The sequence below is a fragment of the Lampetra planeri genome, chromosome 2 (assembly GCF_965212315.1).
Source record: "Lampetra planeri chromosome 2, kcLamPlan1.2.h2, whole genome shotgun sequence".
NCBI classification, from domain to species: domain Eukaryota; kingdom Metazoa; phylum Chordata; class Hyperoartia; order Petromyzontiformes; family Petromyzontidae; genus Lampetra; species Lampetra planeri.
The window spans coordinates 27,615,136-27,636,832 of NC_136108.1; the positions used below are offsets into that span (position 1 = coordinate 27,615,136).

Here is a 21,697-nt window from a genome sequence, read left to right on the forward strand (position 1 = left end):
GTCAGGGTCGGGATCGAACCCACGACCTCCTGTATAGCAGGCGAGCTAGTTAACATCTCCTAGCCACCGTGGCACGATGTTAACGACACCTCGCATCTATGCGTGACCTACCAACCCAACCTCCACGTCACTCCAGTCGCATGACTCCCACTGCACCTGGATGCGGCTGTCCCGTCCACTGTTGAGAACTCAACGCAGGGCGTTGGTCACAGTCTTGGTATTTTGTGAGGCCCCCCCCGTCCTCCTCTCACCCCCTCCCCCCCCCGAAAAGAGATTGCTTTTTCAGTTTTAAACAGATAAGTATGTTACACTCGGGTGCGAAATTGGAAGTGAATTGGGACAGTGATGTGTGTGTGTGTGGCTGGGGCATGTTTGTTCTCAGTGGTGCAGGACACACTGAGGCCATTGAGGACATTCTCTGCGAGGCAGGCGAAACGTGACTGCCAGTGAGCGCAAACACAGCTTGCGTGCCAATCATCGCTGGCACTTCCATGTATTTATTGCGGGTTGTGGCTGTGGAGGGCCTTGTGTGTGTGTGTGGTGTGTGAACGAAGCTCCATAAACGATCGCGGTGATGTCCGTTAACCCGTTAAGATTCATCGCGACTCTTTTGTCGTTGTCCCTCTCTCTCTCTCCTCGTTCACAGGAGGGACGCAGAGGTGAATTTAGCAAACCTCCCAGGAGAATTTTCGTGGGGCGCTAACCTCACTTCTCGTAATTCGGGCTTTACTGGCTTTTGTAAAGTACTTTTTGGGTTTTAACACTGAACACACGGATAGCAAAAGGCCCCAAAATCCAAGCAGTCAGCAATAGAATCGCACCAACAACGTTGTACCATTTTATTTTTTTCCAGCTAAGGCTCACTAAGCTATATAGCTTATTTTTCAGAAGCGACCTGGCCACAAATGATAGTTCAACGAAGTGGCTCATCATCATGTGGACATTTATAGGAGCCAAATACTCTTGAACGCACGTTGATTCTAAATGTGGAGGGAAAAACCGGAGGACACGGAAATGAATCCACACGACCACCGGGTGGACATGCAAACTCCAAATATACACAGCAGGCGTTAAGGGTCTGGATAAAACCCACAACCTCCTGTATACCAGGTGAGGTAGTTAACATCTCGCCACCGGATAGGGAGCCATGTTTGACGATTACCACTTGTTCACAATCGCAGTGGCAAGTTGTTGTACCTAAATTGCAAAAACCTAAGGTGGCCCTCCCCTCGTTTGACTTAAGACTGAATTGTGTACCCCGTGCCGTGCGCGAACATCATCGTCGATTCTGGGGGGACATATGTGGCGAGGCACTTGTAAGGCCAACCTTGATGAGTGGGGATCTTTATCTTACGAAAATGAAATATAGTACCCGCTAACTATAGGACATACCGAAAATCGCACAGTAAATATATACATCTTTTAAACAATAAACCAAATTCATCCATTTTATTTAAATTAAACGCAGCGACAATAACTTTCACATTACAAGTCAATATTGCAATTAGAAACACATCTTACAGCTTTAATGTGTGTGTCTGTTGGTGTGGTGACTACCGCTCAGACTATTCGAAACAACAACAACAATAACAAAGTCATTTTGGAAACCATTTTCAAAATATATTCTTCTTTAAAAAAAGAGACGTATTTGCACAGATTGTCAACACACACCTCTTGGGGAGTGGAGTGGAGCATCATTCCTCTCGTAGGTTGCACGAGTAATTATTACAATTAACAAACTGGAACTATTACATCAGCAGCAGTGCCTCGCCAGAGTCCAAGAGTTCTCAGTGAGAATCCTGTACGCGATGTTAGGCCAATCGTGTGCTGCTGTTTCGCATTGCCATCGTCAGATAACCTGTCATCAAATATTACGAATACATTTGCGATGTGTCTTAAGATTACACCATCACTTAGCATACACCAGATTATGCTTTTTTTGAGATCACACTTCGTAAAATTTGCAAAAGGTAAAAAAAAAAAACCCAAAAATAAATGAAAGTGGCAAAGGAGAACTTTGGTGGCAGTACATCCGTGGACAGCAGCAGCAGACGGCAGGCAGCAAGAGTTGATACGTGGCGACACAAAGCCACGTGATAGTCGATCATTTCTAAGATGAAATTAAATAATAATTCAGAACAAAAATATTAATGCCCTTTATCCAGGAAATCCATTTGGAGTCTTCAGACTCACTTTCAGAAGGGCGCTGCTGCATTGCGAAGTCTGGTCAATTCCGCTGAATGAGCATTGACGCCTGCTGCTGTATATTTGTAGTTTGCGTGCTTCTCTCCCCGTGGTCGCGTGTATTTTTCTTCATGGCCCTCCGAATTTCTCATCCACATTCAGAATCAACGTGCGTTCGGAGTATTTGGCTGCGTTAGATTCCGACGCGATGATGAGCCACTGCGTTGAGCTATCATTTGTGATAGCGAGGTCGCTGCTGACACAAAGAGCTATAAAGTTCAGTGGGCCTTACCTGGTAAAAAAAAATACGAAAAAACATTTTGGCTTCATGTGGAAAGGAAACCGGAGAAGACAGGAGAAACTCCAGGCACACGAGGAGGTTGACTTCACTCAAGAAGACTATCATGGTGAATAACACTGGTCAACACACTTTTTCTGGCATAAGGTATTCCAACGATTTTAAGGTAATTTTGAGGTGCTGATTCCACATCTGGCATCAGTTTTTGTCTATCACATCAGGGTTTTGAGATATCAAATATTGCATTTTCAATAAAATAGCAGAAGAAAAATATTAAATAAATGTGGCTATCTACATAAAATGATATTATAAACACACTATCCTAAAAATACAGCACCATATTTATAACACTAAAGCAGTCACTGACTCGCAACAACTTGCAATCATAAGTGACAGAGTTAATTTTGGGTAAACTCAATGAAAATGGGGTATGCCGATAGCATAAAAATGATGTGATAGAGCAAATCTGAGATCAGATTTGGAATCAGCACCCTGAAATTAGTCAGCTGCTAAAGTCCAGGCCAGAAAAACATGTTTTTTTTGTTGACCAGTGTAATCCACGACTGTCATGCACCCTCCTGGCCACCACAAACCACCCTGACATGTGTTTATTTTTAAATAAATTATTTATAACGGTAATCAGGCAATCAGGTGACATTGCAGCACTGTGAGTATATGCGCAAACACGTGATGTTTGTTGCGTAAACTTGTAAGGCATGGTTCTGATCCGTCTGGCAGGACGTTGTCAGTTTGAAATCCCTGGTGTGGTGACACATGAGCCCATCACCCCTTAGGGGTCGATAAAATGAGCACCGTTATTTTTCTGAAAACTTGTCCTATGGAGAGACTGGCTCCCACCACCATGGGAATGTGGCATTTTTAGCACTGGCACAGGGCCACCGATGGAAAAACGAAGGCCACCCCCATTCCTCACCCGTGGCAGGGTTACTCTCTCACGTAACACACATTTCTTTTTTAATACACATATCTCAAATTAAGTACGACACGGAGCGTCAAACGTTTAATTTCAACTTCACCGGCCCCGTTCATCACTAGTTCAGCGGCCTAAAAAGAAAAAGTTTCATCGATCGACCCAAAAGAAAAAATATCCACCGCCAAATGCTGCCGGGTGTGAAATTCCCGCCGCTGGCTACGGACCGTCGGCGGGAAGGCGCGGCGCGGCCACTCCCCGCGAAGTGGAAACGCAACAACAAACGGTGACCAGGAGCCGCTGGCTCAAGCGCCAGGGCGAGTGAGGGTCACGGACCGGGGGTCAGCGCGGGGTCGAGGCCCCGGCTGGCTCTAGTGGCGCGGCCAGCGTTGGGGCCGCTGGCCACGGTCTGGTCGGAGCAGGGCCGGAGTTTGCTCACGTGTCCAGCTCTCGGTGCTGATGCTGAGATCTGGCATGGCGAGTTTGCTTCGGTCTAAGGGCAGGCCGAGTGTTTGTTCCGCTCGTGCGGTCAGGGAGAGTGCTCCCCCAACACCCCCAACAACCCCGGTTGGGCCGTGCGCTGCTCCTCGTCCGCGATCGCCCACTCGGCCTCTTTTGCCCCCTTCACCTTCACCGCTTGCGTCCACGGCGCCGCCTCGCCGCTCCCTCGGGCGGAAGAACTCCGACGACTCCCGGCGACGATCGGAGGGCGCCCGCGACCTCATCTCCCCCCACCCCGCCGCGCCATCGCATCGCTCCGCCCCGCACGCCACGGCCGCTACATCCCCTGCGTGGCCAGCATGGCCCAGGTGAAGGGGGCCGTCTGATCGTACAGCGAGTCTGCGGGGCCCGACGAGACGGGGATGACGGCGGAGCAGGAGGAGAGGGGGTGGCCGGTTCCCGTCAGCTCGGAGCCGTGGTGGTGGTGGTGGCCGCCGAGGCTGTCGTAGGGCGACACGGCAGGGGGGCCCCCGCCGTGACTCTGCCCGTACGGGGAGGAGGAGGAGGCGCCGCCGCCGCCGCCGCGGAAGAACGGCACGGGGAGGCCTGCGGTGGGGCCGGCCTGCTGCTGCGCCGGGGAGAGGCTGCTGTTGCTCACGGACCACAGGCTGGGGTACTGGCTGCACGGGGGGTGGGCGCACGCACACGGCCATGGAGAGGGGGGAGAGACGCAAGGTGTCAGCACACTGAGATCATCATCAGCAGCAGCAGTAGCAGTCGTGATGAATCCGATTCTGGACGAAGGCCTCCGCCAAGTCATGGCCATTCACCACCGTCGTGTGATGGCAGTCATCCGTCCGGCATGTCGACACACGGTGATTGGTGAGTGTGGCATTGGGGTGAGGAATAAGAGAGAGAGAGAGAGAGGTAAGCGAACATCAATTAAAGTTCGCAGACACCAAAGGTATGAACGTGACAGCCTTTCCAAAATAAATATGTACATGGAGTCTATAGATCAACGTGGTAGAGGAGTCCAAATGTGAATACTGAATACGAGATTGACTTCATTGCCAACGAGAAGTACTGCACTGTCAGAGACGTCTCTCTCTCTCGTCAAGAGAGCGCTGCGAGATGAGTTGCAACTTCGACGCAGCCAGAGAGAGAGAGAGAGACGGAAAAAAACGAATTGCAGGCAATCTCAGACGAACTCTGAGCTACGGGTTCGAATGCCGAGAAGAGCAATGTGATGGAGAAGGCACAGAGATGGAGAGAAATACAACGACAGACGTAGACAGAATCATGGTTTACAGTATCACAGTGGTCTTGATGGTGGCAGTGATGGTGGTGGTGTTCGTGTGGAGAGCGGTGGTGTAGCCGCTACGAACCCGGTGACCCGAGTTAGATTCCTGCTCACGGCCAGCACCCGTGACGATGATCTGAATCGGTTCTAGGCATCTCTTAGGTCGACTCAGCCTCAAATGAGTACCTGATGCGGTGTGTAAATATCACCAACGGGGAAACAAAGGCGGTCGGGCGTGGTGCTGGCCACCCACTCCCTCGTGTGCCGTGCCGGCCTTCATAGGTGCTCGCTAACAGCACTTGCCCCAATAGTCTATTAAGGCTACACGGGGGATCTTTGTCTTTTGGTGGTGGCGGTGCTGCTGCCGTTAGCACTGCTGGTGGTGGTGACTGTGGTGGTGGTGACTGTGGTGGTGGTGACTGTGGTGGTGATAGTGGTAGCACTGCTGCTGGTGGTGACTGTGGTGGTGGTGGTGACTTTGGTGGTGATGATGGCGGTAGCACTGCTGCTGCAGCTAGTGCCGCTGGCGCTGCTGCTACTGCTGCTGACTGTGGTGGTGGAGTGGGCTGGCAATGCTGCTACTGCTGCTGACTGTGGTGGTGGTGGTGGAGTGGGCTGGCGCTGCGTACCTGTGCGAGTGTGCGATGGCGTTGGGTGCCTGCAGGCCGGCCCAGCTCTCGTCCTCGCCGAGCATCGCGGAGCCGTGGTGCAGTGCTGGTGGTGAGAGAGAACACGTGCACACACACTTACACGTGCACACACACACACACTTACACGTGCACACACACACACTTACACGTGCACACACACACACATTTACACGTACACACACTTACACGTGCACACACACACACTTACACGTGCACACACACACTTACACGTGCACACACACACACGTGCACACAACAACAACCGCCATTCGCCACTAAGTGGCTGTGACGTCACCACGACGCTTGTGCCAGGCCAAGTGCACCTTGAGGCCACGTGAAGTGTCAAACGCCCGCTGGCAGGAGGTCACGGGGCAGACCCAGGTGCCACGGGTCGACTGACCGAGATGACCAAGATGACTGGCTGATGCACCACCTGTGCCCCCTACTGTGCCAACTTGCTGTGCTTTAGCCACCCGGCGCTCCGCTCGTTGTTGTGAGCGTCGCTCCTCCGCCCTCCGTTGTTGCTGGAGGGCGACTGCCTCCAACTGCCCAGTAGCGTCCTTCACGAGCCTCCTCCACAGAGGCCGATCTTGACACCGCTGGTACCAGTCATCGGCAAGTCCACTCAGCTCCACGTCCTCCTGTACCACATCATTCCATCTCTTCTCTAGCCTGTGCCACGCCCGTTTAGCCCCCTCGATCCGGCAGAACAAGAGCTGTTTCGACATGCGGTGGCTGGGCATGCGGGCTACATGACCCAGCCAACGCAGCCTTGCCTGCCAGAGGAGCTCACCGATGGGACTTTGCCCAGATCTTTCAAGGATTTGTAAGCTCCTCACACAATCCAGCCTGGTTAAACCCAGGTTGGTTTGTAGGCAGGCCAGCCTAAATGTTTCCAACCGGCAAAGATGCTCCATTAGGGGGGTCCACGTTTCGCAAGCATAGAGAAGGAGGGAATGACTGTGGCCGAGAAGACTTGAAGCTTCGTGCGGAGATTCCCCCAGTACAGCTATTGAAGGCTTCACGAACTACGTGGTCAAAATAGATGTTAAATAATGTGGGAGCCAGAGGACATCCCTGTCACACCCTAAGGTGTACAGGGAAAGGCTCTGACTCCCGGCCACGTAGTTTAACCCGGGCCCGCTCACCATCATGAAGGTCCTTAATGATCGTAAGCAGCACTTACACACACACACACTTACACACATACTTACACGTGCACACACACACACTTACACGTGCACACACTTACACGTGCACAAACACACACTTACACGTGCACACACACACTTACAACCAGACCCCGCACACACTCCTATGCACAAGCTCTGGGTATTTTCACATATAATTAATGGATTAATAGATTGTTTTAATGTATTAAATGTATTATATATATGGACAACAATAACCAGCAACAACGACATGTGTTCTGCCTCACGGCAGGGGGTTTGCCTCACGGCAGATGGGGGGGGGGCATATGTACACAGGAATCTCCTGTTTTTGATGCTAATTTTGGTCACGTGACCAGGAAGTTGCGATTTAAGATTCCCGCTCAACCACGCGGGCATCGGCCATTACACACATAATTCAAGATGGCGGCACACATCGCGTCCCAGTGAAGCCAGCTGCAATTGTCCATTGTGGGACTTTAAGAAGCATTGTCTGTAAGTTCGTTTATGTTCTTATAATATTGGCAATGCTGTTATAATGTTAGAATGACCGTTATAATGATGTAAATGCCTTTATAATGCTGTTAAATTGTTATGATAAATACGAGGCCTAGTTAACAACGAAGCCTGCAACTTTCCTTATTGTGAATGTTACTTGTAATTTAATAAGTCGAGTCAAACTTGTACCCAAGTAACTATATTGCGATCCTGAGAGCAAGGATAACGAAATATCTCATCCACAATTTAGTGTTATGTGTAATACTGTACATTTGGGGTGCAGTGTGATGAATACACGATGTGCCTTTATGTAACACAGCAGCTTATGCTCTAGTATAGTTATTCAGTGGTAATGTAGGGGCCTGGTCCATCCAGGGTCTATTGTTGAGAAACATGTTATCTAAGACAATGTTCTGATGCTGTGGTGTTCATTCATTGTGTTGGTGTTTCCGGGTATTAACAGATGCTGTATCTGTGCTGTTTTCTCACAAATTTTACCTCGTTAAAATCAATAAATGACGTTTGGAGTCGGATGTTCACCCTGGCTCTGAGGGTTTATTGGACGCAAGGTTATCTACTCAGTTAGCGGTGCAACGCAGCGCACAGCGAGGCCGAGACAACATGATTTGCAGCCATTTTACAAACCACTGCTGAATTAAGTGCTCCTTGTGTTGGTCATGGGGGCTTGTTTGACCATACTTCACCACGCTGGGTCGAGTGCGGGTGAGCGAAGGGGAAGCCCACGGCCGGTTCGGTACCCACACTTCGCCCCACCACACATCTGACCCCTTCCTGACGACTCACTATGTGGTGTGCCCAAATGTATGCTGCCGGGTGGTGAAAGAGCTGGGAGGTGGGGTTGAAACTGGCGACCTCGAGATTGCAAGCCCAGTTCACTGGCCGTTAACACTGCAGCAGCTGCCTACGTAGGGCTGAATGATTAATCGATTTCAAATCGATTAATCGCAATTTTAAACAAAGCGATAAGCAAATCACAAAGGCTGCGATTTGAAAAGCCTACTACTTTCTTGCTGGAATTGTTTTCATTATTCAAACTTTATTTTTTTAATTTAACAATTGTTACATGTTTGATTGTTCTATTTCAATTAAAACATTTAAATAAATACATGTTGGAAGCAATTAATATATTTTAAGTTATCATCCTTGCATTAGAATATATAGAGCATATTCTTGGATCTTTCGGTAAAGTCACATAGATAGGTTCAAAGAAAATAACAAGAAATAACAAAAAACTACGACATTTTGATCGCAACACAAGTGGTCGTCTTCAGGAAAAGGGGGGTTAGCTACCAAGGTAAACTGTTTATAAAGGTTTTAAATGGGCGTGGCCCAAATGTCAGCAGCCAATGATAATGTAAGTGGTTTGTTTTCCACCAATCAAAGGGCTGGCAGGTGAAAATTAGCATGTTAAAGAGAGATTAGCATGACTTAAAGCTTTCGTGACTGCAGGAATTCTTACTCTTTGGGTCTGTCGGTAAAGTCAGGTAGATAGAAAAGAGACCAGATGGCTCATTGGGACACTCTGTCTACTGGAAAGCCACCCACACGGATGCCTATCTAAAACCTGACTCCCACCACCATCCAGCCCAGAATAATTCCCTCATCAAAACTCTACACCATAGGGCTTGTTGCATTTCTGACCATCACCACCTAGCCAGTGAACTGGAGCACGTACACCAAGCCCTCAAGATGAATGCATCTATCACCCCAACCACTGGGAGAGAACCATCTGAGGACCCAATCAAAACCATCACCTTGCCATACATAGCCAAGACGAAGGTACTCTGCAAACCTACTGGCTATCAACAAAGATTCGTTCATGAAGCCATCCAGATATATATACACAGACAAATTTTCAACCGAGAAGATGGGTACAAACTGAGCAATCATTGGAAGGACGTTATTAACCAGTTTAAGTCATAACTGGCTGTGATGTTTCCATCCTACCTGCCGATGTTAGCAGTTATTTCCGACTCTCTGAGTTGCATTCCTCGATGTGGCGGTGGCTACATTGACATGCTAATCTCTCACAATACAATGGCCAGCCCAACAGCTTTGGGGTTTCCTCAATCTTTCTTCTCTAACCCCGCCCACTTACCCTTGGGCTGCATCCATCTCAGGCCTATATAACACCCTGCTGCTTCAGCAGCTCTCTTGCTATATTTTTTCACCTGAGGACGATTGCTTGTGTTGCGATCGAAACGTCATGATTTTGTATTATTTTTCTATCTACGCGACTTTACCGAGAGACCCAAAGAATAGGAATTCCTGCAGTCACGAAAGCTTTACGTCAAGATATATAGAGCAGTTAATATTTTGATGGTGTCATGTGGTAATGCTCCATCACATGTTATAAATCTATTACACAGTGAATATTGAACTGAAGCTTGACTTTAAAAAATTTAATCGCAAATCAAATCGCAATATCTATGAGAAAAATCGCAATTCGATATTTTCCCCAGCCCTATTAGGTTATGTTTCTCAGCAGACGCAACGTTTCAATCCACTCCAAAGATCTTAACCTCTCGCTCAGCGAACAGAATGCAAACGGCCGTACTGCGCATCATTCGTATTGCGACAGATTCTCGTGAGAGTCAATTCGGGCAGGGCTTCGCTAACTGCGTGCGCAGGAAAAGTGAAAATCTTAAATTGAGAAAATAAATGTTTAAAGGGCCAGGGAAGGCAGGGGTTCTAATTGTTGGCACCAGCTCATCGCTCGGCAGCCTTCCAGCTTGTCGCCGGTTCCTCGCGGAGACGCAATTTATTAGGTCGCACTCATTACACACAAAGTGCTTGACATGAATGGACCACAATGCATTGCTGATCTCGAAAAGGAGCATAAACCAACACGCAAACCCCGGTCATCCTCGCAGCAGCGGCTGTGTGTGTGTGCACGATCGAACAAAAATGGTAGTCACCGCATTGCACGCTTTCAGGTGTGCTTTTGCGGCCGTCTGGAACGTTCTTCATTACGATATTAGGATTAGGAAGCCACTGGAGCTATGCACTTTCAAATTAGCATCTAGATTGATAACTAATTTCTATGGAACTGCTTTTTGTGTTTAGTTTGTTGTCCTTCCCCCGCACCTCCGATTAGCACGGCTGGCTACGTACGGTGCGAAAGAAGATCCACGTCCATACGTACAATTTGCACGAACGATGATTAATTATATAATCAGGAGAAAGAAGAGACTCTAAACACCGCGAAAGAGAAAGAGAGGGAGGTCGAGCGGGGTGGGTGTTTCCATGCTGAGTTGGCACGGTAACAGAGAGAGAGGAAGGCGTTACCGTGCTGCATTGGCATGGTAACTGAGAGATAAGGGGAGGCGTTCCGTGCTGCATTGGCACGGTAACAGAGAGAGGGAGGGAGGTGTTACCGTGCTGCATTGGCATGGTAACAGAGAGATAAGGGGAGGCGTTCCGTGCTGCGTTGGCACGGTAACAGAGAGAGGGAGGGAGGTGTTACCGTGCTGCATTGGCATGGTAACTGAGAGATAAGGGGAGGCGTTCCGTGCTGTGTTGGCACGGTAACAGAGAGAGGGAGGGAGGTTCTTACCGTGCTGCGTTGGCACGCGGCTGGGGTACGGCGCCACGCGGTGGGAGTGCAGGCCGGAGAGACGCTCGCAGCCCAGAGGTGTTGCGGTGCCCTGAGCCAGCGACATCGGCTGTGGCTGAGGCTTCCCCATCCACCAGCCGTGGCTCGCTGCACAAACAATGGACAAACGGCATTGGTGGAGGCGCGGTTCGGACATTCGGACGCGATCCCCCCGAAACCGTCACCACGCTCGCGGCACGCGCGTCGTTGAATCGCGAGCGTCACAATACGATATCTCTATACGTGCGTTTAGAGGTCGTTTGCAGTCCCACCCGCTGTAATGTCATAACGATAAAGGTGCAGCGCTGCATGTTGCCTGCTCAAGTCACTGCTGGCAGAAGGGGCCTCCACCAGAGTATCGGGGCGCCATGGTGGCGAGATGTTGACTACCTCGCCTGATGTGCAGGCAGTCGTGGGTTCGATCCACGACCCTGATGCCTGTTGTATATTTGGAGTTTACGTGTCTCTCTCTCCCCGTGGTCACGTGGATTTTTTCTCCGGGGCCTCCGGTTTTTCCCTCCGCATTTAGAATCGACGTGGTGCGTTTAAAGTATTTGGCTGCTATAAATTTCCACACGTGATAAGCCACTTCGTTGAGCTATCATCTGTGATGGCCAGGTCGCTTCTGACAAAGAAGCTAATAGCACAGTGGGCCTTACCTGGCAGAGGTGGGACAAAGTCATTGTTATGCAAGTCCAAGTCGAGTCGCAAGTCATCAAATTCATGACTCGAGTCTGACTCGAGTCCAAGTCACATGACTCGAGTCCACATCTCATAGGTGGGACAAAGTCATTGTTATGCAAGTCCAAGTCGAGTCGCAAGTCATCAAATTCATGACTCGAGTCTGACTCGAGTCCAAGTCACATGACTCGAGTCCACACCTCTGTTACCTGGTGAAATTTAAAATTGTTTTTTTTGCGTGTGATTTGCTTACCTTTCCTATACTTTGCACTCCTATCGTCTTTTTGTGTTGTTTGTTGTTGTAACTGTCTGGCCCGCCCCTACTGGACATCTGTGACAAAGAGCTTTAGAGCTCATCGGATGTGTAGCGGCAAAAGCACCCTGAGCGGATGCCCCTGCGCTGCGTGGCAGTTGTTCGGTCCTCATTAGAACTGACTGTCTTATTAAAGTCACTAAATTTCGATTTAACGACAGACCTGTTCTTCACCTGAGGACGGCTGCTTGCGTTGTGGCCGATACGTCGTGAGAATTATTTTATTATGTTTTATTTTTATTATTTTATTATTTCCATTCTACGTGACTTTACCGAAAGAACCAAGAAGAAAAGTCACTAAGGAGTATGCAGGGAAGTTATACGTACGTACAAGTTTGTTCGTTTGTTCCTTTGTTTTTTTAATCTCTAAATGCGGAATGGCGTTGATGTCGTCTGCCGGTCCGAGCCGCTGACTTGACAAAAAGCTTCTTAGCTCTACGGGTTTTACTGGGTGGGAAATCAACTTGTGATTCTGGCTGTCGCTGCTGCTGCTGCTGTTGCTGCTGCTGCTGCTGTCGAGAAGAAGATATGTCACTCACCGTGTGAGTACGGACTCTGTGGACAGTCGCTCACGTTCGAGTCCTTCATGGTGTGGCTTCTGGAAACGAGACGCACATTTTGTTTTGCCTGTTTTTAAAACAACGTGACGAGCTCGCGCCGAAATCGAGTCGCTGTTTACACAGTTTCCGTCTCCCCCCATCTTCCCCACTAGCACATTGAGCTGTAATAAAAGCATTACGATGACCTACTCATACAAATGGTGCTGCACATGTAATATGGTGTCATGATATTAATAATAAACACATCATTTACAGCCTGTTCAACAATCCACTGCTGTGGGCGGTGACGGCGCGGTTGATTGACCGTACTTCACCACGACGGCGAACAGTGTGGGTTGGTGAACGGGAGGGAGATTTCAGCAACCGGTTCTGATATCACTCGCGACGAATGTTCGCAATGACCGTGAAACAAACCAAGGTGCAATACGCGAACGTGTTCCACAGGACTGTAGGAGCTGCCAAGTCTCAAGTTAAACATCTCCCTGCTCGGCCAGTGGTAGCAATTCCACTGTCATATGGCAGGAACCAGTCTATCCAAAGTACAGTTGCCCATAGTATCTAAGTGGAAAACTAAGTGATTATCGACAACGATGCATTAGCCAGTATGAAGATTATAACAATGTGATCTTTGCAAGTTCACATGACAGATTATGGCTCAGATTAACATCGCAATTCAAGGGCCCTGCGGTGGTTGCAAGTATTCGTTGTAAACATTGGTAGAAGTTAATCAACTATAACACCCACAAAATATGAACAGTATTCATTTTTACCAGGTAAGGCCCACAGCGATAGCTCAACGACACTGCTTGTCGTGGAAATTGATAGCAGCCAAATACTCTAAACGCATGTTGATTCTCAATGTGGGGGGAAAAAAGCGGAAGACCCAGAGAAAAATCTACGCCACCACGGGGAGAGAGAGAAAGTAATGCAAACTCCAAATATACAGCAGGCGTCAGGGTTCGGGTCGAACCCACGACCTCCTGTACAACAGGCGAGGTAGTTAACATCTCGCCACCGTGGCGTCCATTGTGGACTAGAAGGTGCTCACTCCAATGTAAAGCACGCGCTCCCACGGTAACAAAAGTTCAAGGCGCAGCCCTGCAATTACCCGCTCGCACTATTGCTGGCAGAAGGGCCATCCACTGGAGGCCGCTCTAGAGAGAGCCCCCGATCTAGTGGGTATATTTGGCCTACTCTTCCACGCTGGCCAGACGTCTTGGAAGTGGTGGGGAGTGCCCCGCGCGTTACCCGACCGCACGCGGCCTGCAGAGCGACGACAGCCGTGGCGTGGCGCTGAACCCATGCGGCGAAGACTCGGGGATTTAAGGAGCGTGCTCCGTTGTTTCGAATGCCGCGCCGGATTGCGAGTCCGTCGTGGTGCCCATCCCGACAAGGCCGAGGGCCGACTCGGCTGAGGACGACGGTGCAGTGCGTGCGCCGCACAGATTCTTCAAACTCTTACCTTTCCTTCGCGTCCAGAATTCCCTTGGCGAATGGGTTGTGCAGGATTTTCAACGAAGTGACCTGAAAAGCACGAAAAAGTCACCGTTCAAAGAGACACCTTTACATGCCGGGGAACGAAACTCATCCCCTCGGGCCCGCTGAACGTCATCGCGACGCGTGCCCCGTGTCCCCGTGCCCCATTCCCCCATGCCCAGTGTCTCTGTGCCTTGTGTCTCTATGCCCTGGCCGCATGCCCCGTGCCCCGTGTCTCTATGCCCCGTACCCAATGCCCCACGTCTCCATGCCCTGTGCCTCATGCCTCTGTACCCCGTTTCCCCGTGCCCCATGCCCCACACTCCACGTCCCCGTGTCCCGTGTCTCCGTGCCCCATTCCCCCGTGTCCCGTGTCCCCGTGCTGCCCACCTCCTCGTTCTGGTAGGCGGTGACGGCGATGAAGCGCGTCTCGGGGAACGCGTGGCTCGTGACGAGGCGCTGGGCGCCGCCGACGCGCACGATGTGGATGCGGGGCTGGTACTTGTGGAGCGAGTTGAGCATTATCTGAGCAGCAGCGACGAAGACAATGAGATTCACATCAACGAGGGTTTTGCCATCGCCATGATCACCGATATCATGATAACAACCAACTTCATCAATTATCAACGTTTTGTTGCAAAATATTGCAACAAAACGTTTGATTTTTTTAATTAATTGCAAACTACCTGGGTGACTGGCTAAATGAGACTTTCCATGTGACAAATAAAACATTGATGTATTGATTGATATCGTTGTAATGGCATGGTCATAATTTTTTTTGAAGAATTATGATTCATGTACAGGGGCCTCGGTTTAGGGAAGGCACCTGACAAAGCCATCAACACTTGTCGAGAGCAGTTTATGCGAATGCCGTCACAAGAGGTCACAGGTTTGGCTGAACTGTCCTTCGCTGACTTTGCTTGACGAATTAATGAGCGAATCAACACTCGTCCTACTGTGGCCGCGTCGCATTGAGGAATTGTGATGCCATCACCATTATCAACTCCTTCATTGTGGAGATGGCCAAACACCCCAATGTAGGACCACAGAGCTTGGGGGGAAATTGCTGGCAGCAGATCTCGCTGCCGGTCTTCCCAAATGTCTGTGGCTTGCTGAGCCCCCACGTGAAAGACTGTGTGGGCGTTACTAAAGCCACATCATTGTAAGATGCAATTCACATGAATGACAATTTTAAAACGTACCACCGACACCACCATCGACACCATCAGCAATTTCACCGCCACCACCAATAACAACACCACAAACACCATCACCACCAACAACGTTATCACCAGATCACCACATCACCAGCATGCCACCACCACCACCACTACACCATAGCCACCACCAGCATCATCATGACCAGCACTACCAAAACATGGCCACCACCAGCACCAAAGACAAAGACCCCCCGTATAGTCTTAACAGACTGTTGGGGCAAGTGCTATTTGCGAGCACCGATGAAGGCCGGAACGGCACACGAGGGGACGGGTGGCCAGGACCACGCCTGGCCGCTTTCGTCCCTCTAGTGGCGATGTTTACACACCGCACCAGGTGCTCATTTGAGGCTGAGTCGATTGATTTGTCTGACCAAGATAAGAGCCCATAGTCAAAGGGATTAATCTAACCAGGAGGCCCAGGACCGGTTCAGATAATCGTCACTGTTGTCGGCCGTGAGCGGGAATTGAACTCGGGTCGCTGGATTTTTAGCGCACTAACCACTACACTACCACTCACCACCAGCACCACCACCATAATCATCACCGCCACAAAACAACACCACCACGAGCGCCCACCTGCCCGCTGCCGTTCATCTTGTTGGAGAGCTTGACCTTGCAGAAGGAGACGGGCGCGCGCATCCAGTGCGCCCCGAAGTTGGGCGAGTCCGGGTGGATGTAGACGCAGCTGGGCGGCTGCGGCTCGGGCTTGCCGCCCGCCACCCACTCGCCGTTCACGTACTTCCAGCGGTGGGCGTCGGCGGCGCAGAAGTCGAGCAGCAGGGAGTACATGGCGTTCGGGTCGAGGCCGGACACGGACGCCTTGATCACGGGGAACATTCGCCTGCGCGCAACGCAGCGATGGGAGAGTCACTCGCAGCCAGGGCTCGGAGACGGAGTGGGTCATCTGGCCAGATGAGAGCCCATACGCAGAGTGATTCATCTGACCAGATGAGAGGTCATAGACAGAGTGGGTCATCTGACCAGATGAGAGCCCGTAGGCACAGTGAATCATCTGACCAGATGAGAGCTCATCTGGTCTTTGTCTATGATATAAGAGCTCATAGAGGGAGTGAATCATCTGACCGGGCAACATTCGCGCTGGCGGCCGCCCTGGGCCCCGCATTTGGGGGTGGGGGGGGGCCCACGCTTCGAGGTCACGGTGTCAGATGCAACACTTCCGGTTTAGTTTGAAGGCGTCAGAGAGCCCTAACCACTTACACCTGATATTAACCATCACACCTGACCCTAACCATCACACTACAGCAACAACCCCACTTATAGGTAGAGACCGCTTTGTACACGGTGCTCAAATTGTTATTAAACATATTATTAGCAGTAGTATTATTATTTTTTTGTTCATCTATGAAAACCTCGCTGAGTCTCATGGACTCTTTTTTAAGAGGGTCCTGCCAATGTTTTGCAGTAGAGGGTGGGGGGGGCAATGATTGCTAGGTGCAGTTACGCAATGCATCTTTTTTGGACGTACTTCATCGCACTCACGCAATTGTCAAATTACATTTTTCTCGAGAAAACTCATGACTATTAATGATACAAGATTCAAAGTTGAAAAATTTTCATTTTCTGATGGCGTCACCACCACGTCATGGCAGCGCCCAGCGTCACGGGCTGGGGGTAGCCATCTTAGATCTACTGCCCTCAAGTGACTCCACATTAAGTCGAGTAGACCCCCTCTTAACCACCACGCCTGTTCACGACTAATCGCTCAGCGACGGGCCTCCATCGAGCCCAATGTGTAGTGTATAGTAGTGTAGTGTATAGTAGTGTAGTGTATAGTAGTGTAGTGTATAATAGTGTATAGTAGTGTACAGCCTCCATAGAGGCCAATGTGTAGTGTAGTGTATAGTAGTGTAGTGTATAGTAGTGTAGTGTATAGTAGTGTAGTGTGTAGTAGTGTAGTGTATAGTAGTGTAGTGTGTAGTAGTGTAGTGTATAATAGTGTAGTCTATAGTAGTGTAGTGTATAGTAGTGTAGTGTGTAGTAGTGTAGTCTATAGTAGTGTAGTCTATAGTAGTGTAGAGTGTATAGTAGTGTAGTGTATAGTAGTGTATAGTAGTGTATAGTGTAGTGTATAGTGTAGTGTATGGTGTAGTGTATAGTGTAGTGTATAGTGTAGTGTATAGTAGTGTAGTGTATAGTAGTGTAGTGTATAGTGTATAGTAGTGTCGTGTATAGTGTAGTGTATAGTAGTGTAGTGTATAGTAGTGTACAGTGTAGTGTATAGTCGTGTAGTGTATAGTGTAGAGTATAGTAGTAGAGTGTATAGTGTAGTGTATAGTAGTGTATAGTGTAGTGTATAGTGTAGTGTATAGTAGTGTAGTGTGTAGTAGCGTATAGTGTAGTGTATAGTGTAGTGTATAGTGTAGTGTATAGTAGTGTAGTAGTATAGTAGTGTATAGTACAGTGTAGTGCCTCCATAGAGCCCAATGTGTTCGCTTACCGACCATTCCCCTGTTAACAATGGACTGTTGTAGGTAGAGTAAATATTAATGAATGCATTGATTAACCACGTTTCTTTTAACATTATGTGTTTATAATTGTGTTAGTATCTTTACGTATTAATATCCATTGTTTAAATGTTATAAAGTACGTTTTTTGGGTGAAAAAGGGTAACTTTCGCTGCCATCGGAACGAATTAAGCCTTTAACGTGCATTTCCTCTACTCACTTAACGACCACATCACTTAGCGACCGGTTTCTTGAATCGTGGAACTGTGGAACCAATCACCGTCGTTAAGAGGGATTTTAAAGTATTAGTATTGATCGTTTTCATATTCATTATTATTTGTTATTAAACTCATTATTAAGTAATTTAGTCACGTTAATAATAATAGTATTGTTATTGGGTATTGCATTTGTACATATTTGGTTAAATCCAGGGCAAAAAATTTCAAAATAAATTATACTTAAAATTTTGACCGTAACGCACCCCTCTGTATAACAAGCATGTCCATGGGAAACTAAGCTTGATGCGGCGTGATTTGCGCTCGTTTGTACGCGCTGTTTCTTGAGGAACACGTGATGCGCGATATGCGAGGGACACCCGCATATTCAACGGGAGTAATTTGCGGGTAATTTTTTGTTTACGCATTTTCACACCGCCACACAATGGCCTACTCTTGCTATCGACGTCACGGGGATCTTTAACATTCACTGCGAAGCAGACGGCGCGTAGTCATAACAGTATTATTATGGTAATTACACCGCGGCAGTATTAATCAGGGCGGCCTGCTGGACTCCAACCGCGACTCTCTGCAACAACGAGCGGCGAGCGCGCTGCCGGTCAACAGAAAGACTGCGCAGTGTCTCCAATCGGTCCCGAGAACAGCAACGTTCTTTCCATGACGTCAGCACCGCGACCGTCATTATCTCGGCTCACGTCAGCAACGGCACCGCGAACAACAACCATCGTCATCATCATCGTCGTCATCACCATCGTCATCACCATCATCGTCGTCGTGACCGACAATCAGGGCCGGATCAAGGCGTGGGGGCTTTAGGAGCTGCAGCCCAGGGGCCTCCGCTAGCTGGAGGGGCCTCCAGAGATGAAGTGAAAAGTGATTTCAGTTGTGAATGCTGAATTTCATTTGTTGTTCGCCTTGTAAAAAATATTTTTATTTTATTTTGTTTACCGTTTGAAAAAATACTGGTGGGGGGGCTCCCAGTACCTGTAGCGCAGGGGCCTACAAAATCTTAATCTGGCCCTTCCGACAATACTTAGCCTCAGCAACACCACAAACACCAGAACTATACCTCTAATGCCGTGAGTGATAACGCCATCACCGTTCTGAACAATAACACTGCACGGTGTTCCTGCTCACCAATTCAAATACCAGGAGCAGCTAATAGCACCACCACGGGTACCACCGGCTCACCTTACCACCAGCAGCACCGCACCATCAACACTCTCTCATTCACCCCCGTGAGCTAATACATGTACCGTTGCAGACAACAGCTTCTCTGTTAGATTATTCAATAATGACTATCTGGTTCTTTCGGTAAAGTCACGTAGATAGAAAAATATATTTTTTAAAAATTCTATCTACGTGACTTTACCGAAAGAACCAGAGTATATGGATTCCTGCAGTCACGAAAGCTTCAAATCAAGATATTCAATCATTCCCTGCAGGGCATATACATATCTATCGGTTGTGATAAGATGTTATATATTTAAAAAAAAAATTCAAAGTCGGGCTTACAAAGTGACGTGTAAGCGAAAACACAAAAAAAAGTTACGTAGAAACGAGTTTTCTCAACAGAATTAAATGAAGATCCCGTGACATTCGCAAGCGTGGGTCGCTGTGTGTCGGCGTGACGTCTGGTACTGCTGGTACAGCGTGGCTCTCAGCACCAGCAAAGAGGCAGTGTCTCTACTTCTGCTGTTGCTACTGGTGTGTGTACTGCTGGTGGTGCTGGCGTGTGTACTGTTGGTGGTACTGTTGTGTGTACTGCTGGTGGTGCTGGTGTGTGTACTGCTGGTGTTGATAGTGCCCTTCCATGCCCCCCCCGCCCGCGTTGCCCCCCACGGCTCACCTGCCCGCCTTGGTGACGATCATCTCGTTGGTGAGTTCGCTGAACCTCTCCCAGAGCTCGCGCTCCTCGAGCGCCACGCGCAGCTCGCGCTCCGTGGGGTCGCCCTTCTCGCTGCCCGCGCGCGACTCGCGCTCCACGGCGCTCAGGAGGTGCTCGAGACGCGGGGACGACGCCGCGGCCACCGCCGCCGCCTCGGCGCTCAGATCACCGGCGGAGCTCATCGCTGACGATGCCACCGCTGCCGCTGCTGCTGATGATGATGCCGCTGATGATGATGCTGCCGCTGCTGCTGATGATGCCGCTGCTGCCGCTGATGATGATGCCGCTGCTGCCGCTGATGATGATGATGCCGCTGCTGCTGCTGATGCCGCTGCTGATGATGATGACGATGCCGCTGCTGCTGATGATGATGACGCTGCTGATGATGATGATGTCGCTGCTGCTGCTGCTGATGATGATGATGTCGCCGCTGCCGCTGCTGATGCTGCTGCTGATTATGCCGCTGCTGCTGCTGATGATGCTGCTGATGATGCCGCTGCTGCTGATGATGACGATGCCGCTGCTGCCACTCGTGCTCTGCTGCTGCTGTCGCCCTGCGGGGAACGAAGACGCAGCCGTGGCTTCAGGCGAGACGACGCCAACACCGCCTCCACTGCCTCCTCCTTCTCCTCCGTGTGTTCACGGCTATATTACGAATGAAACGCTGCCACCACCGAAGGCTCTCTCGCTCTTTGCTGCTGCTGCCAATGTAATGATCTCACCCACAGTTTGGGCCGCAGGCCGATCGCCACTGGAAGTGCTGAGATGTGATCTCTATAAAGACAAAGGATCCTCCCCCTCCTCCGCCCACCGTATAGCCTTAACAGACTGTTGGGGCAAGTGCTGTTAGTTGCGAGTATCAGCTACGAAGTCCGGCAAACGGCACACGAGGATGTGGGGGTGGGTTTGTCCAGCCCGAGCTCAGGTCTACCACTGGTAACGTAGAAACGAGTTTGCTCAACAGAATTAAATGAAGATCCCGTGACACAATTCGCAAGCGCGAGTCGTTTGTGTGTCGGCGTGATGCTTGGTCACCCCTACCGCTGGCGAAGTTGTGGCTCTTTCAGAATCACGATTTTTATTGACACCGGAGGAATCCTACGAGCTCTATCAAGCTATCTGTGTCTCAGAGAGGTTTCATGTCCGCATTGTAACAGCATGCACAACTACTCAATGGCCCATACAAGCGGACTAAGTTCGTATCGCGGTGAAGTAGTGACCGGTGTTATTTTCGACAATGGGAAAACCTTCCACCGCGTACGGAGTTCTGAAGTCGCTGCCCTGTACAGGCACAGCCACTCACGTCGAGATATATCTGATGTCACGTACACTGGCAGCTGGGAAGACGGCTGGAGCGAGTAACGTGCACCGATCTATGCAGAGTCAGAATCTGTATTCATACTGGGGGAATCTGATGAGCTATGAAGCTTTTTTTCACGGATGCCCAGTAGGTGCACGGGGTAAGAGCGTTAGAACAAGAACGTGTTACACAAACGAAGCACGCCGCCCATAGAAGCAGGCACAGACTCGAATATTATCTACGGTCTGAATCGTCACGTAATATATGTGGACATTGTATATTTGTATATATTATATTTGTTTTTAATTCACAGCCTAACGTGAAAACACTATCTTTATTACAAATATCTATGGGCGTACGTAAAATAAAAAAAACCCGCAAACAATAAAGCTGTAGAATATTTCAACCCTACCGGCCGTTCTGTTAAACTCCCTGCGTACTCGATTTATAGATCCTCGCGAAGTCAACGCG

General features: G+C 49.4%; 1 protein-coding gene across 1 annotated transcript; it reads right to left on the minus strand.

The window, feature by feature from the left end:
• Nucleotides 1-4,191: 4,191 nt before the first annotated feature.
• On the minus strand, nucleotides 4,192-20,108 carry LOC144733698 (T-box transcription factor T-A-like). Its single transcript, XM_078615728.1, has 8 exons — nucleotides 19,888-20,108; nucleotides 15,914-16,178; nucleotides 14,508-14,642; nucleotides 14,104-14,165; nucleotides 12,621-12,679; nucleotides 11,049-11,195; nucleotides 5,784-5,868; nucleotides 4,192-4,534 (listed from the first exon to the last, which is right to left on the minus strand). Exons 1-8 carry the CDS (start codon nucleotides 20,106-20,108, stop codon nucleotides 4,192-4,194), a joined length of 1,317 nt encoding a protein of 438 aa, XP_078471854.1.
• Between the last annotated feature and the right edge of the window lie 1,589 nt (nucleotides 20,109-21,697).

What these genes read in the sequence shown, in the direction of transcription:
- LOC144733698 (XM_078615728.1), bottom strand. Translation starts at nt 20,108, where the DNA reads ATGAGCTCCGCCGGTGATCTGAGCGCCGAGGCGGCGGCGGTGGCCGCG. An exon ending in ATTCTGGACGCGAAGGAAAG is followed by an intron (nt 12,680 to 14,103) that starts GTAAGAGTTTGA and finishes TCTCGTTTCCAG; the next exon opens with AAGCCACACCATGAAGGACT. An exon ending in GCCATCGCACACTCGCACAG is followed by an intron (nt 4,535 to 5,783) that starts GTACGCAGCGCC and finishes CCCCCCGTGCAG; the next exon opens with CCAGTACCCCAGCCTGTGGT.